The sequence below is a fragment of the Mastigoproctus giganteus genome, chromosome 7 (genome assembly GCF_048544385.1).
Source record: "Mastigoproctus giganteus isolate SK-2022 chromosome 7, ASM4854438v1, whole genome shotgun sequence".
NCBI lineage: Eukaryota > Metazoa > Arthropoda > Arachnida > Uropygi > Thelyphonidae > Mastigoproctus > Mastigoproctus giganteus.
Window position 1 is genome coordinate 188,839,415 of NC_143581.1, and position 14,992 is coordinate 188,854,406.

The 14,992-nt window shown below is 35.3% G+C and overlaps 1 protein-coding gene across 2 annotated transcripts in view; it reads right to left on the reverse strand.

The window, feature by feature from the left end:
* Sec24AB (Protein transport protein Sec24AB) overlaps positions 1–14,992 on the reverse strand; it is a 298,277-nt gene that overhangs the window by 133,669 nt on the left and 149,616 nt on the right. For both annotated transcript variants that reach the window (XM_090378021.1, XM_090378020.1), the window contains one exon: positions 8,532–8,641. In XM_090378021.1, coding sequence (XP_090234147.1) covers positions 8,532–8,641 — 110 coding nt within the window. The remainder of the gene's footprint in view (positions 1–8,531; positions 8,642–14,992) is intronic.

The window sequence follows — 14,992 nt, forward strand, 5'->3', positions numbered from 1 at the left end:
TTATAGTATCAAAAATAATTGCTATGTAGTTCTGAAGAGAAATCAGCACATAGTTTCTTACCAAGTCCTAAGAACCTCTTTAAATATAGGTACATATTTATAATTTTGTAATGATTATGACAGATGCCTTCTTATAGAGAAAAATTCAAGAACCATAATAGACACTGCTTTGGAACCCCTCCTCCAGAAGAGAAAAAGGATGAGATCAGGATGTGCAGAAAAGTCAATCTTGTTTATTAAGAGCAAATTCTGTAAAGCACACAGTAAATGCAATTAAAGATATCACCTTGGAAAAATTGATTATGTATGAGAAGAGAACAATTTAAATTATTACTTTGGCCTACTGATTTACTAATTTTGCCATATATTTATTTCTGATGCCCTAGAATTTACCGTATTTTGAGAAATTAAAAGCAAACTGTCTTGGTCTTTCTAGTGCCAAAATAAAGTCACATGATTTCTCCATAAATCACTTGTTAGTTCATGTGTATTTTTGTCTAGTTTAGCCCTTAGCAGGTTTTTGCTATCCTAAGTGTAACTTCTAGTTGAAAGAAGTCACCTGCTGCTGTTTACAAAAATTTACTTTGTAACTAATATATAGGTTAGTGCAAAAGCATCATTTTAACGTAGCCATTACCAAAGTTGTTAAATTAATTAATTAGGCATCGTTTTGGTTATATTTCATATTGTGAATGCCTTCACGAGCTGCCATGGTATTGTACTACCTTGAATAAGTGGGAGAAGGCTGCTGTTACTTATTCTCAATGGATACCATCACTCAGATGGCACTGTTTTAAAGCTTGTTGGCTTCTCCTCTGTGGGTGGGCAGGTACCCTGGTGTTGCAACAGTGGGTGGGGAGGGTTCCTGCTCACCCACCAAGAAGAAGCCAACAAGCTTTGGAACAGTGCCATTTGGGTGGTGGTATCCACCGAGAATAAGTAACAGTAGCAATAGTGGGTGGCCAGGATACCTGCCCACCCACGGAGGAGAAGCCAACATGCTTTGAAACAGTACCATCTGGGTGGTGGTATCCACTGAGAATAAGTAACAGTAGCCTTCTCCACTGGTGAAGTGTTACTTATTCGAGGTAGTACAATACCATGGCAGCTCGTTGTGAAGGCATTCACAATATGAGATATAACCAAAACTATGCCAATTTAATTAATTAATTTAACTACTTTTGGTGGATGGCCACGTTAAAATGATGCTTTTGCACTAACCTATATGTTAGTCATTCTACCTCATAGCATGAGGCCTTTGCCCTTAAATATTTTAGTCTTTGTAACTAGTGTAACACACTTGACAAACAACAGCTGTATTTCCCCTCTAGATACCTCTAGTAATCAGTCTCTGGCAAGTCCTGAATATACTGAAGTGAATATACAGCCAATGTTTAGCTAATTTCCCCTCTTGGAAATATGGTAGTAGTATATATGGTAGATATGAGTATATACAGTATTCACCTTTTTCCAGTTTCCAATATGGAAATTGAACACTACTTTTATTTAGAATGTTTTGAGGGACATGATCATACCGGTGGTATTTGTAAAACAACGATACGAAGAGGTCCATTATATCGAGATTGCACTGTATAAAAGTGCGAGTAATGGAGTTTTTCTGACAATTCTGTATCCCATTTTTCTGTAATTTTCAATCAAATTGTCAACTAGTTCTTTGTAATTTTAACCAAGAAAAACCATTCACTATGAGGTGCCAGAAATTTCACTAACCAAGATCAGTCGTCTTCCATTTCTAGTGAAACCAACATCTCCTTAACCTATTTGAGACCAATAAATATGCCACCTTAATAAACTGTTTGACCAGTCACACCTTAATATGGAATGAGATAAGCAGGACTGTTTCCTGGAATCAAGGGATTGTTTATTACCAGACTAACTCAATTCTGACAGCCTATCTTTTCCTGTTGGATTAATCTACTACTATACAGTTTCAAATGCAGAGAAAGCAAGGACACTTATTAAAACCACCTTGCAAGCACAGAAGGAATTGCAGCATCTTGAAGTCCCCACAGATATCCCATTTATACTGGTCATACTTGAACTTCTCTAACACATGCTTCACATTTCACATTGTCCTTGAATATGAACAGAGCAGGGGTTCCCAAACTTTTTAGACATGCAGAGTCCCAACATCAGAAGGAAAAAAAACATTCCGGAGCCTTAATAATATTTAAAAAAATAAACAACAAAAAAATACTAAATATAGAAAACAATCTGTCACTAGCATCATATCTTTACATATATAACACACACATTGACAGTCCAGGATCACTCAGAAAGGCCAAATTTACTTTTTACTGTTATGCACAGCATATTCTGATTCAATTTTATAGTTTTAGAAAAAAATATTAACATTCTAAAATTTCGTCGCAGAGCCCCCCAGATAACTATGGTGGAACCAAAGGGCTCTGCGTAGCATAGTTTGAAAAAGGCTGGAACAGAGTACAACAAAAATAAATGGATATATATATATATATATATATATGCCCACTGTGAAGTAACACAGCTTTCAAACTTTTACTTTGACCATCTATGAAAAAATGCCACTCTTTTAGATTGTAACAATTTCTTCATAAAGAACAATCAAATCAAAACATGCACAAGGGACATCTTCTTATACAAGTAGAAGTCTTGCAAATGGGATCCAGTAGGTTCCACTCTTAAATTAGACATCAAGAACTCTAAAAATTTGGTTAGATCCAAGACACTCATTAAAACCATTCAATTTTCTTACTCATTTCTGAAATGTAATCCCAGTTATACTACTCACCAGATTCATAATTCAATTCTAAAGACTCCAGTTCATCTTCCAGATGGACTGGAAATTGGCAGACCACCTTCAATGTTTGACACCGTAATAGAGGATGGTATGCAGTGATATATGTTTGCTTTTTTTTTTTATCTAAGGACTTCTTAAATTTTAATATATACACTACACAAAATTAGCAATCATCGTGGCAGACTTTCTCCATATTTGAGGTAGGTATAGAAAAAGGCATACAATCTTACAACTACCACAAAACCATCACTAGTGTCGACCTGTAGCTACCACAGCAGAAATTAGTTGCCCACAGCTTGTCTTGATCACCCACAGTCATTCCAAAATAGGTTTCATATGCACTGTAAAACTTAGTGCCACCAACGATATTACACTTTGGTAGCACCAAGTCTCATCTCATTTAAGAGTGAAACTCGTTCTGCTATGTGTGGATATTGTATAGGTCCTTCACCTGCATTAGACCTATATAATATAGGTCTAATCCTTCACCTGCATTAGACCTATATAATATAGGTCTAATGCAGGTGAAGGACCTATTATTAGACCTATATAATATCATGCATATATAATATCCACATATAGCAGACTAAGTCTGGAATTAACTTTCAACTTCTGTAGGCATTTGGTAACCAGAGCAAACTGCAAAAAAAACTTATTACATGAGTACTACAGGCTCTTATATATCACAATACTAGTATACACACTTGTGTAATATGTGTAAATATGATAACATAAAACTGTCAACTGTCACCAAAATGGTGGCACTACTGCAGCACACAAAATATATATAAAAAAATGGTTAAATATAGTAAGAATTTTTTTTATATACTGTATGATTAGCTCATTGAGCAGGAGAAGAATTATAAACTGAATGATTGTGATAAAAACAAAAATAGAATGAGAAAATTGTTTTCATTGCCCAAACATACTAAAGTCAGTTCACAAGCAAAGATTTTTAAGGTTGTCAGAAATAGTAGCAGCATCAACCTGGAAACAAATATTTTGGTCCTAGTAAGGATATCAGTAGCGTTATATTTAGTTATCAGAATGTGAATTTTTGATGCAGAGCAGTAATTATCTGTTTTGACATGGAAGGAGATGGGAAAGTGCTGCTTTGTGGCTTTACATCTGTCAATTAAAAGCTGGTGTTAACAGAATGAGAAATACATTTGAGTTGATCAGGTAGATAAGGACTCCAAGAGATACAGGGATTAGAACGAAGTCAATGTAAGACCAAAGGAAGTAGTGAAGACTATGTTTACATATGAGAGATTGGTTTGATAGAAGAAACTGGAAAGTGTGGCTCGCAAACTTAACTGGGGAGAAAAACAACTGATAAGACAGTTAATACGATAATTATCTGTTAACCATTTGTTTGGCCATATTAAAAATTTTAATATGACCAAAGTTATATAGCATGATAAAAAATAAATAAATAAAACCAGTAATTAAAAAAGAAAAAAAAAAAAAAAAAACATGTCAAAGAAATTTTTTAAATTCCTAGTCAAAGAAATTTCAGACAAATAAAAATTAAAATATTATTAGATACTTGGTTTGATTAACCTGCCTATGCAAGGTATTTTCATGGAGCTCTTGAAAATATATCACAATATATCATCCAAAGAGGAAATGCACAAAATGCATTACATCACATTTGATAAACTTACATGGAATACATGCAAGCTTTAAAATGTTTAGAAATTGAGGGGCAGCTGATATTTCAAGTTCACAAGATAACACATCACATTCTGGTTTTTTGTAATGGTAAAACATCACTGATTGAACATATAAATGAAAAATTTTATGTTCTATTTAAAAGCCTATCCCTAAGATTTGAAAGAAAATTCTTCCAAATATGACAGTTAAGACCATAACATTCAGGTCACACTTGCAAGTCAAGCGCAATGAATTTCATAAAATACAGTCATTCTGAACCAGCTATAGCCTCCATTTACAGCTTCATGGTAGGACTATTGTAACTCTGGGTATATTCTTCATATGCATCCCCAAAAAATACTAAAAATGCATAGTATACTGAAGTAGATGTCTACAAAATTTTCAAATTTATCCAACACAGTCCAATGACTTTATCCCAAGCACAAACACATCCACTAACCTCCCAAAATTCAATACCTGTTAACTCAACCAAGATATGAGAACAGCTTACAAAAGTTCTTCTCATCCTTAGGTTATACACTAGTATAACCCAATGATGAGCAGAATTGGTCCATTGGGTAACATGTATGGCCACTCATGATGCAATATAGAACCAATTATGGAGAAAGACTACAGTGGCTAGCCATGCAGGTAAAGATGATCTGATATGTGATGTTTATAGTATTTATAAACATCACATATCAGATCATCTTTACCTGCATGGCATCATCATCAGTAATTAAGAGTACACAGAGTACAGAGGAGGGCACTGATTCTCTTTACAAATGCTAGCTGTGAATTACAAGCTCCAAAAAAGATCAGTGTTTTGCTATGTTATTTATTTAATTGTATTATTATATTGTACTTTATAAATAGCATTATAGTTCTATTTACACTCTTAACTTTAATTTAGATAAGAGTTTTTACTCTATTCAAATTTAATGAATCTGAAGTGCTGGTCAAGACATCAAAGGCAGATATTGTTCAGATATCAGAGACATGGTGTCACACAGGTATAAGCAGTGCAGAATTGGAATTTGAGGAGTACAATGTGTACAAAAAGGATAGACAGAATAGGAAGGGAGGAGGAGTTATGCAGTTAATTAAGAACAAAATCTAAAGAAGTGTATCCAGTTAACATAGATGGACAGTGCAATGTTGAGTCAATTTGGTGACAAAAGCACTGGGAAAGCAAAAATCACAAGACACAAGGTAGGAGTGTGTTATGGGCCTAATGACTCTAATGAGTACAACGAACAATTGTAGAGAGAAATAGAATGGGCCAGTAAATCAGATTGTTTATAATGGGGGATTTTATAAAAATCCCCCATTATAACAAAATTACAAAATTAATGATTTTGTAATAACTGAGAGCATAAGTGGAGGAGAAAGTGTTGAAGTTAAACATAAGAAAGGCTCCTGGGGTGGATGGGAGCTATCCAGTTATATTAAAGGAGGTGGCAAAGGAACTAATAAACCATTAGCCACAATTATGAGAGCATCCCTGCACTCAGGGGAAGTCCAAGTATCCAAGGATGTATAAATTTGTACATCTTCAGTTTGTAAGAACAAACTGAAGATGTACAAATGTATCCCCAATTCACAAAGGGGGGATAAAAGGGTGACACGAGTAATTACAGACCAGTTAGTTTAACTTCTGTTCTAGGTAAAATAATGGAGTTACTGGTTAAAGATGCATTGCAGGATCATCTAGACAAGACTGGAAGAAACTTCCATCTGTCATTGTGGAAGATGATAGCTTAAATAAATTCAAAGAGGAACTGGACAAACATTTAGAGGGAATGGATGTGATTTTTTTTTTTTTTTGGCTGATGCTGCACAAGCTCATACGCTTTCTTTATTGCATCACATGCCTCCATTACTACTACTACTGGGATATAAAGTGCAAAGGATTTTTCTGATATATTTTTTTTTATATTAAAAGTCCCACACACAGTGAAAAAAAAATTAAATCCCATATTCAACAATTATGTTTTTACATATTCACTAATCTAAAGAATTCCTCTAATTGGAGTTTCCCCATTTGTACTTGTTGTAAGAACTCAGCTTATGTAATAATTTTTTATTTACCTTTTTTTCTCAATCATTCATTTCTCAACCAACCATTCATAACCTCTCAATAATAAATAGCACATTTGTACCTGACAAAAAGAGGAAAAGTTTTCACATTTTCGTTGTTTGGAATATTAATATTCACAGAATGGAAATCTTTAAGTGCATTCAACTGTCTCTGATCTGTAGATACAATATCCTTTCCCATTCGGCTAGATAGCTCTCATAAAAATATTAATTACGGACAAAAAGCTCATTAAAAAGATTTTACTGCCATGGCATGCACTACCCATCAGAGTAACATTCTCACTTTTTTGCTAACATAGGATACTTTAGTGACATTAAACGGTAGGAAAAATACTTTCATTGGACCTTTTCAAAAACAGATGATTGGTCAGCATATCAATAAAAGGTTTACTACTTCTTGAGAACAACTAGTTCTTTACAGATTTGATTTTGGACATTCTTTTCATAACAACTATGAAATAAAAGTACATTTGAAATAGTAAACCCTCAATAAGAAAAAATTTTTTTTTTTTTTTTTTTTTTTTGTTTTTACCCAGCCAAAGCCAAATGTAAAAATCAGTTTTGGCTAGAAACCAGACCAACCCAAGAGCTCAGACTTCTGAGCCCCTGGCAATTTTCATTACACCTAGGCAACAGATTACACTAGGTAGTAGATGATTCCAATTGTCCAAGAAAATAAAACCACTCTGCTTAACAAAGCCTTGAGTGGCCCAAAGCAGTTTGTTTGCACTCTGGACTCACAAACATTCCTTACATCCCAAAAGTACAGCTTTAAAATAGTTTTAAAGTTTTTTAGTTCTAACACTTTAGTTGTTAGAACTAAAGCTCTAAGAAGCAAATGAGTAATCATACTGCCTGAACCCAGCCAGCCATGACAGGAAAGATTCATACATGTTCCACCCCTCCTTCCCCAACTTATACCTTGACTATCTTGATGAACTGCGAACAGGTAAACTAATAGTAACCGTAACTTACAAAAAGCTCTAAGCCTTCCAAAAACTTCTTCCTAATTCATTTCCCAAATATACACAATCTCAGTTCTAATCTCAATAAAGTTCATTTTCATCAGAAATCTTCTGAGCCTACTCAACTAATGCAATCTCAACTATCAGTTTTCTGAACCATCACATTTCATTTGTAATAACTGTTCATTCTGTGATTTAATTTTCCATAAACAGGCATTTCTCTATTACTATTCAATAAATTCTGTAATAAATTCTTTGGATATTTTAACAGTAATGCAAAAAAATAGAAACAAAGCATAAACTACATATTAACTGTAGGCTATTTCCATAACAATCCAAATCACTTTTTAACAAACTAGAAGTTTCACCATTAAATATTAATCAGAAACTGAAGAGACACGCAGAATACACCCACTGAAACCAGCAGCTAGTGAAGCAAAGCCCTTATAACAGTTACTTGATGAGCTGAATCACAAGAGGAATTGAATGCAAACTAAATGATGTGTTTGAGGAAAAAATATACAATCTTGCAAGAGAAAATGACTAGACATAGTTCAAGAAGAAAAAATATAGAAACATTGGCAATTATTTTAAAGCTGCATAAGCATTTACTGATCTGTATATAATAAATGCAAATTACTGTAATTTTTCTCTCATTATGTTTTTTCCTGCTTAACTTATACTCTACATAGATTGCATTTAAAACTGATTATCTGAAATATCCTCAGTCCCAAATGTTTCAGATAACTGGGATTCTACTGTATATGATATCGAAATTCATTCTGTCTCTCTACCATAATTCCCAATAAATCTAGATGAATTTTCAGCAAAATCCAAATTCCAAAATCTCCCCTTCTCCACCAACATGCTTATTTGGACAACAAAGCAGAAAATAATACGAACAACAGTATGATTTCTATAGAAAAGTAATCATTAAATTATAGTTTGTAATTTTAAACACTAAAGTATATATGAAGTGAGCAAAGCTAGCATGCATATTAACCACCTACCATATAATCTGATGGTGCAATAAATTCGATAGTTGCATTACGCACTTCTGGTCTTCGTGACGGATCACCATAAGTCTTGCTAACTGGATCATAAAGAAACTCTTCAGGCACTGTCAGAAAATTAATGAAAACCATTAAAATAACTAGCTAAAGGGGAAAAGGCAGATAATATGAAAATAAACAACTAACTAACTAACACAGAGAGAGAGACCCATTACAGCACTTTTTAAAGTGCTCACCCACAAAAGCACCATAAGCAGGAAAGTGTTACAAACATACCCCCCCCCCACCCTTTTTTAAGCTATTTTTCATCAACATTGATTTTTTGCAAAATTTAAACCAATGCAGCAATAGTTTATATGCAAGTTGAAAACCCATGCACATCTAATGTACTAAACTTGCTTTCTGGCACCTTTAACCTTTCTTTGTATGCTGTTTAAAAGAATGAAAAATTTTAAAAAGATTTTATTAAATTAAAATAAACATATCTTGAGTATTACTGTATAAATGATAAATGTAGTGTAGGCAGTTCCTGCTTTACGAGTTTTCCCCCCCCCCCCAAATATCAATTGAATCAAAAATATGAACATTAATTCCAATAAATAAATGCTAAAAATTCATAAATACAGCAAACCACGCATGCAACTATATAATACATTACTACTGTGCATGCATTTATTTGTTCAAGCAGAGATAAGGAGAAAGGTCCAACTCTAAAAAAATTTTGGAAAGTTCCATATTTTAGATGCAATCAAAATAATAAAACAAGCCTAGGAAAAAATTAGAGAAGAACATGTGTTTGGAATAAACTCTGTCATCAGTTTATTGAAAATTTTGAAGGATTTCATGAACAAGCAGAGATCATACAAAATGAAACAGAAATGGTCATTAATACTGCTAACCAATTGAAGCTTGAGGTTTCTACAACTGACGTCACTGATCTCTTTCAAACAGCACAACGGAGAGCTCACAAATGAAGACCTCCTTGAAATGGCAAAATGTGAAACGGCTGAAGAAGCAGATTTAACAGCTGAAATTCCTGTTCATACTTTCACTCTCATGGGGTTGATGAAGCTTTTCAGAACAAAAAAAGCAACTGAGATTTGAGTAACAAAATTCAAATTGAGCACACTAGAAAAGTTGCTACAGATTTAAAAAATGCTTATGCATGCTATCATGAAATTTATAAAGAAAAGAGAAGACTGTCTTGGAAACAAATCACTCTTGAAGCATTTCCGACTTGTGCTTCCAACAACAAGTGCCGAGCCAACAATGAGTGTGCATTCAGTCGATGATAATGAAGAATAAACATTCTTTAACGTTTGTATTTTTTTTTTTTTTTTTTTTATGAGACCCCCAAACACAAGAGGTATTAGAACCTATAGTACTTAGTACCGTGCTTGGGTTGGAGGTTGAGAAGACGAAAGAAGATATTTGTTGACATTGGACTTGAACTTCTGTAGATTGTAATTTTCAGAAAATACGTATGAAGGGAGGTTGTTCCAGAAAATGGCAGTTGAATGAATAAATGAGGAAGATGAAAAGTTGGTTCTGTGGGTTTGAAGTTGGACAGTAAATAGATGTTGGCTGGTGGCGGCACGTGTTCGGACTGTTTTGAAAGAGAGAGTGGGAATTATAGAAGCCAATTCAGAAGAACAGTGCCCATGGAAGTATCTGTAGAAGAGGCATGCAGCAGAAACAGTACGTCTATGAGAAAGCGAGTGGAGAGACTCTGTTAGAGATGAATCATTAATTAACCTAACTGCCCTCTTCTGAATGGAATCAAGAAGCCTGAGAGAGGTTTTGGGGGCACCACCCCAGATGTGGGAACAATATTCCATGGCAGGGCAGATTTGCGATTTATACAGAGTGAGCAGCTGTTTGGAAGAAAAGTAATGCCGAGAGCGAAAGAGAAAACCAAAGTTTTTTAGATGCAGAGGAAGCAATATTTGTAATGTGCTTGTGCCAAGAGAGATTAGAAGTCAGGGTAATCCCCAAAAGAGATATATCATTTTGCCTAGAAATCGGAGTGTCACTAAAGATAAGCATAGGAGCAGAAGAATCCTTTTTGCGAGATATAAGACAAGACTGAGTTTTAGAAGGGTTGAAATCAACTAAGTTGTCTTTGCCCCACTGGAGAATTACATGAAGATCGGCATTTAAGGAACTGGCAGATTTTCGAGAACTTGAAGCTGATTGAGCAGGACAAGGTTTCTCAAAATGGAAAGTTGAATGCAATGTGCTATCATCAGCAAAACTATGGATAGGATTTCCAGTCAATGGAAGAAGGTCATTGATATACAAGAGGAAAAGAGTGGGGGAAAGAACTGAACCTTAGGGGACACCGGCATTAGTGGAGAAGTTAGAAGACAGAGAGCCATCTACCATCACCCTCAGTGAGCGATCAGAGAGAAAACTGGATAACCGATTACTAAAAACAGTTGGCAAACCATAAGATGGAAGCTTGTTTAGAAGACCTTTATGCCAAACACGATCAAAAGCCTTTGAGATGTCAAGAGCAACTACTTGTGTTTCACCGAACCTTTCCATTGAATTAGTCCATAAATGGGTAACATAAGCCAGAATATCACCAGTGGATCGACACTGACGGAATCCATACTGGCGATCGTTGATCAGACGGAAGGTTTCTAGGTAGTTTAAGAGTTGGCGGTAAATTGATTTCTCCATTACTTTAGAAAGAGTAGAAGTAATTGCAATGGGACGATAATTGGATGGGAGCGATTTGTCACCCTTTTTAGGAACTGGCTGGATATGAGCAAATTTCCAAGCAGAAGGAAAAACACCTTTGGAATAAGAAAGCGAAAAAAGGCAGCAAAGAATAGGAGTAAGTTCAGGAGCACAGGTTTTGAGAACAAGTGGAGAAATACCAACAGGACCTGGAGCTTTCTTAGCATCAAGATTCATCAAAATCCTTCTGATATCCTTTTGACGGAAGACCACAGGAGGCATTGAATGGAGCGTGTTAGGAATGGTGGGAGGTGTTTTACCAAGATCATTAATACATGAGCTGGAAGAAAAATGGGATGCTAGCAGGTCAGCTTTATCCTTGGATGAAGTGACAACAGAACCATCTGGTTTGGACAGAGGTGGGAGCAGAGATGGGCAAAAGTTGCGGCCAATAGCTTTGGCAAGAGACCAGAATGCTCGGCTACCATTAGGGCAAGAAGCAAGTTTTCTACTCTTAGCCTGTTCAAACTCTAGTTTGGACTGATTAATAACTGCTTTACAATTGTTGCGAGCTTTGGTGTAGGCAGAAAATGAAACTGAAGAATTAGAAACAAGCCAATTGATATGCAACATTCTTCTCTTGGACAGCCTTAGCACATTTATTGGAAAACCAAGGTTTATATAAAGGACGAGATTTTAAAGTGGAGTGTGGGATAAAGGATTCCATTCCTGCAAGAATAATTTCACTGACACGATCTGAGCAAACGTTGACATCAGAAGTTTTGAAACAGTAATCAGACCAAGGAAAAGAAGAAAAGAAGTCTCGCAGGTCATCCCATTTTGCATTCTTGTAATGCCAAACAATACGAGGTTGGGAATAGCCATGAGATAAAGGTTCCATTGGAGAAGAGACAATCATCAAGTTGTGATCTGAAGTGCCTAAAGGACCTCTCACTTCGACCTTGTACTTAGAAGGGTTGTTTGTGAGAAAAAGATCAAGCGTACTGGCTGTATGATTAGGATTGTCCGGTATTCTTGTAGGTAAATGAACAATCTGTGCTAGGTCATTAGTAATTGCAAAAGCCTCAGCATCTCGACCTGCTGGGTCGGTGTGACTAGAAAATGAAAGCCAGCTGGAGTTGTGAACATTAAAATCACCAAGGAAAATTACCTCACTGTTAGGAAAGTTGGACTGGAGAAAGTCAAGTTGCAAAGAGAGGAAGTCAAAGAGCTCCAAGTGATTAGTGGAGTTGGGAGAACGGTAGAGACAACAGATGAATTTGACACAATGAGGTAGAGAGATTTTAAGCCAGAAAAGATCAAAGAGAGGAGATTCCAAATTGCCAAGTCTCTGACAGGGAATATCAGAACGGACATATGCACAAGTACCACCTTTGAGGCGAAAGGAATCATACAGCAAATAATTTGGACATCTGAGATGAGAAGTAGTTGAATCAACTGATAACTGAGATTCAGTCAGAAAAAGTACATTGGGTTTGGAAGACTGCAAGTGGAAATGGAAATCGTTGAGATTGGAACTGAGACCACGTATATTTGTGAAATTAATTAGGAAGTCTTGGGAGGTTTAGATCTTTTCGCAGATAAGCTTGCTCTATTATTTTGACAATTCATGGTGTATTCAATGGTAAGAAAAAGTGGGTGGGACATGCTGTATGAAGTAATGAAATTTTTGGATATGGCGTACATGTGGTAAGAATATACCCAGATCCTTGACATAACGTGGCCTCGACAATGTATGACAAATAATTTCTTTATTATTATAATTTGATTGATTTAAAAGGCTGTTTTCATTTCTTTGGATAAATAAATCATTGTTTAAGCATAAACTATTGTTTTGTTGACCTTTGGTTAACATTACTATGGTCAAATTTCACTGTTGAGAACGTGATCCCCGTTTTTAACCTTACGTCTATGGATAATAAATTCCCACTTTATAAGCACACTAGGAACGAATTAACTCGTAAAGTCAGGAACTACCTGTATTAACATAACAATAATAATAATGCTGTCAGTGAAATTTAAACAAAAGATACTGATCTGTGTATCAGTGAGAAAAATGGATGAACAACAGTGAGTTTAAAAAAAAAACTGATGAGGGCATCGACAAATGGAACAGAGTTGTAAAGAGCAGCCTTTCTACCTTCAAAACTTCAAATTAAATGTGAAATAAGCAAATATCATTACATTGGAAACTATTTCAAGAAGTAAATGAACTGCCATAAATGATTCCTAGACTTCAGTCTCTATCATCTATTAAACAAAACAAATCAAAAACTCAAGAGAAAGGAGGGTTATATCCAGATTTATTCCATCTTTGAAACATTAAAAAGGCAATGCTAAACACAATGCTAGATCAGTCCTGTGAAACAGGACTAATCAAGGGACCAGAAGAAATGAAGGTAGGAAAGAACTATAAGTGAAAGTGTTATAATAGGAGATGACTGTATCTACACCAATTGCCAGTATTCAAGAGAATAAGAAGATGAAAGTAGGCAAAGTGAGAGTTTTTAGTTGCAACTTTAACAAAAAGAGAAAGATAATGATAAGAAAATAGCCCAAAATATAGCCATATTAGAACATAATAAATAACTGTATACAAGAGTGTAATAAAAATTTAAGTTAAATTTAAATATACAATTCTAGCCTTAATGTGTTATATACAGTCAGTCCTCGAATAACACATGTTTACACTACACGAATTCGATCATACGCAATTTATAAATAGGGAAACGATATTATATATAACACAAACCGAATTCGCTTATGCACGATTCGCCTTTGTGTTTACAAGAAATGGCAGCTGAACCCAACTGAACGCAACACGATAGGAATGAAGGGAAGATTCAGAAAATGTATTTATGTCTTTATATCAGTGAAGGGGAAACACATTTCAGCATAATAATGTAAAAACCCACACAATTCCAGCTATCGGTATTATCGCAAGTGCAATTAGATCGAGTTTACCAGTTTATAACAGATTCCACTAGCAGGAACGCAACTGGAAGTTGTTTTTATTGTTTTATGGTAGTAAGCCCCAGAAATGTGCTTCAGTAAAATGTGAGCTAGTGAGGTGTTAAGTGTGTCTCTGCCTTTACGGTGTTGTTTATTCAGTTGCTACACGCACGCAGCTTTGTTTATGAGTACCAAACATGCCTCCTCATTTTGTAATTGTGCTTTATTCCTTAAAAATGAGTAAAAAGGAAGCACCCTGGTGAAGATACTACAGATTCAGAGAGAAAAAGAAAAGCAGTATCGATAAACAGAGGCAGATTGGGTAAAAAAATTCTTACCCAGGAAAATTTATTATGGCCAAAATCACACTGGCCTCTGGCCCACCGGGATTTCTCCGCTAAGGCTTATGGCCAGTCCGCCTCTGTCGATAGAGAAAAAAATATGAAATTGTGAAACGCTTTCATAGCAGGAACAACTCAAAGTGTAATTAAAATCCATTAGGTCAAGACACAAATTGGAAGAGATGGAACGGCTGTCATCTGTTTGGATAGAAAATCAAACAAAGAACAAGTTTGCTTACGATAGAAGCAAACGCATTAGCAATATTTTATTACGTAATAGTCGTAATAAAATACGTAAGTATTTATTATGATTATTTATTGTGTTTGGTAATGTTTTGGTTACAAATGCGTGTTCAATCTTGGGTGGTCGGCACCTAACCCTATTTTTCCCATAGGGCCTGTTGTTTATATTGCACGATTTTGCATTGCATGAGGGTTTCTAGGAACAACTATCGTGCT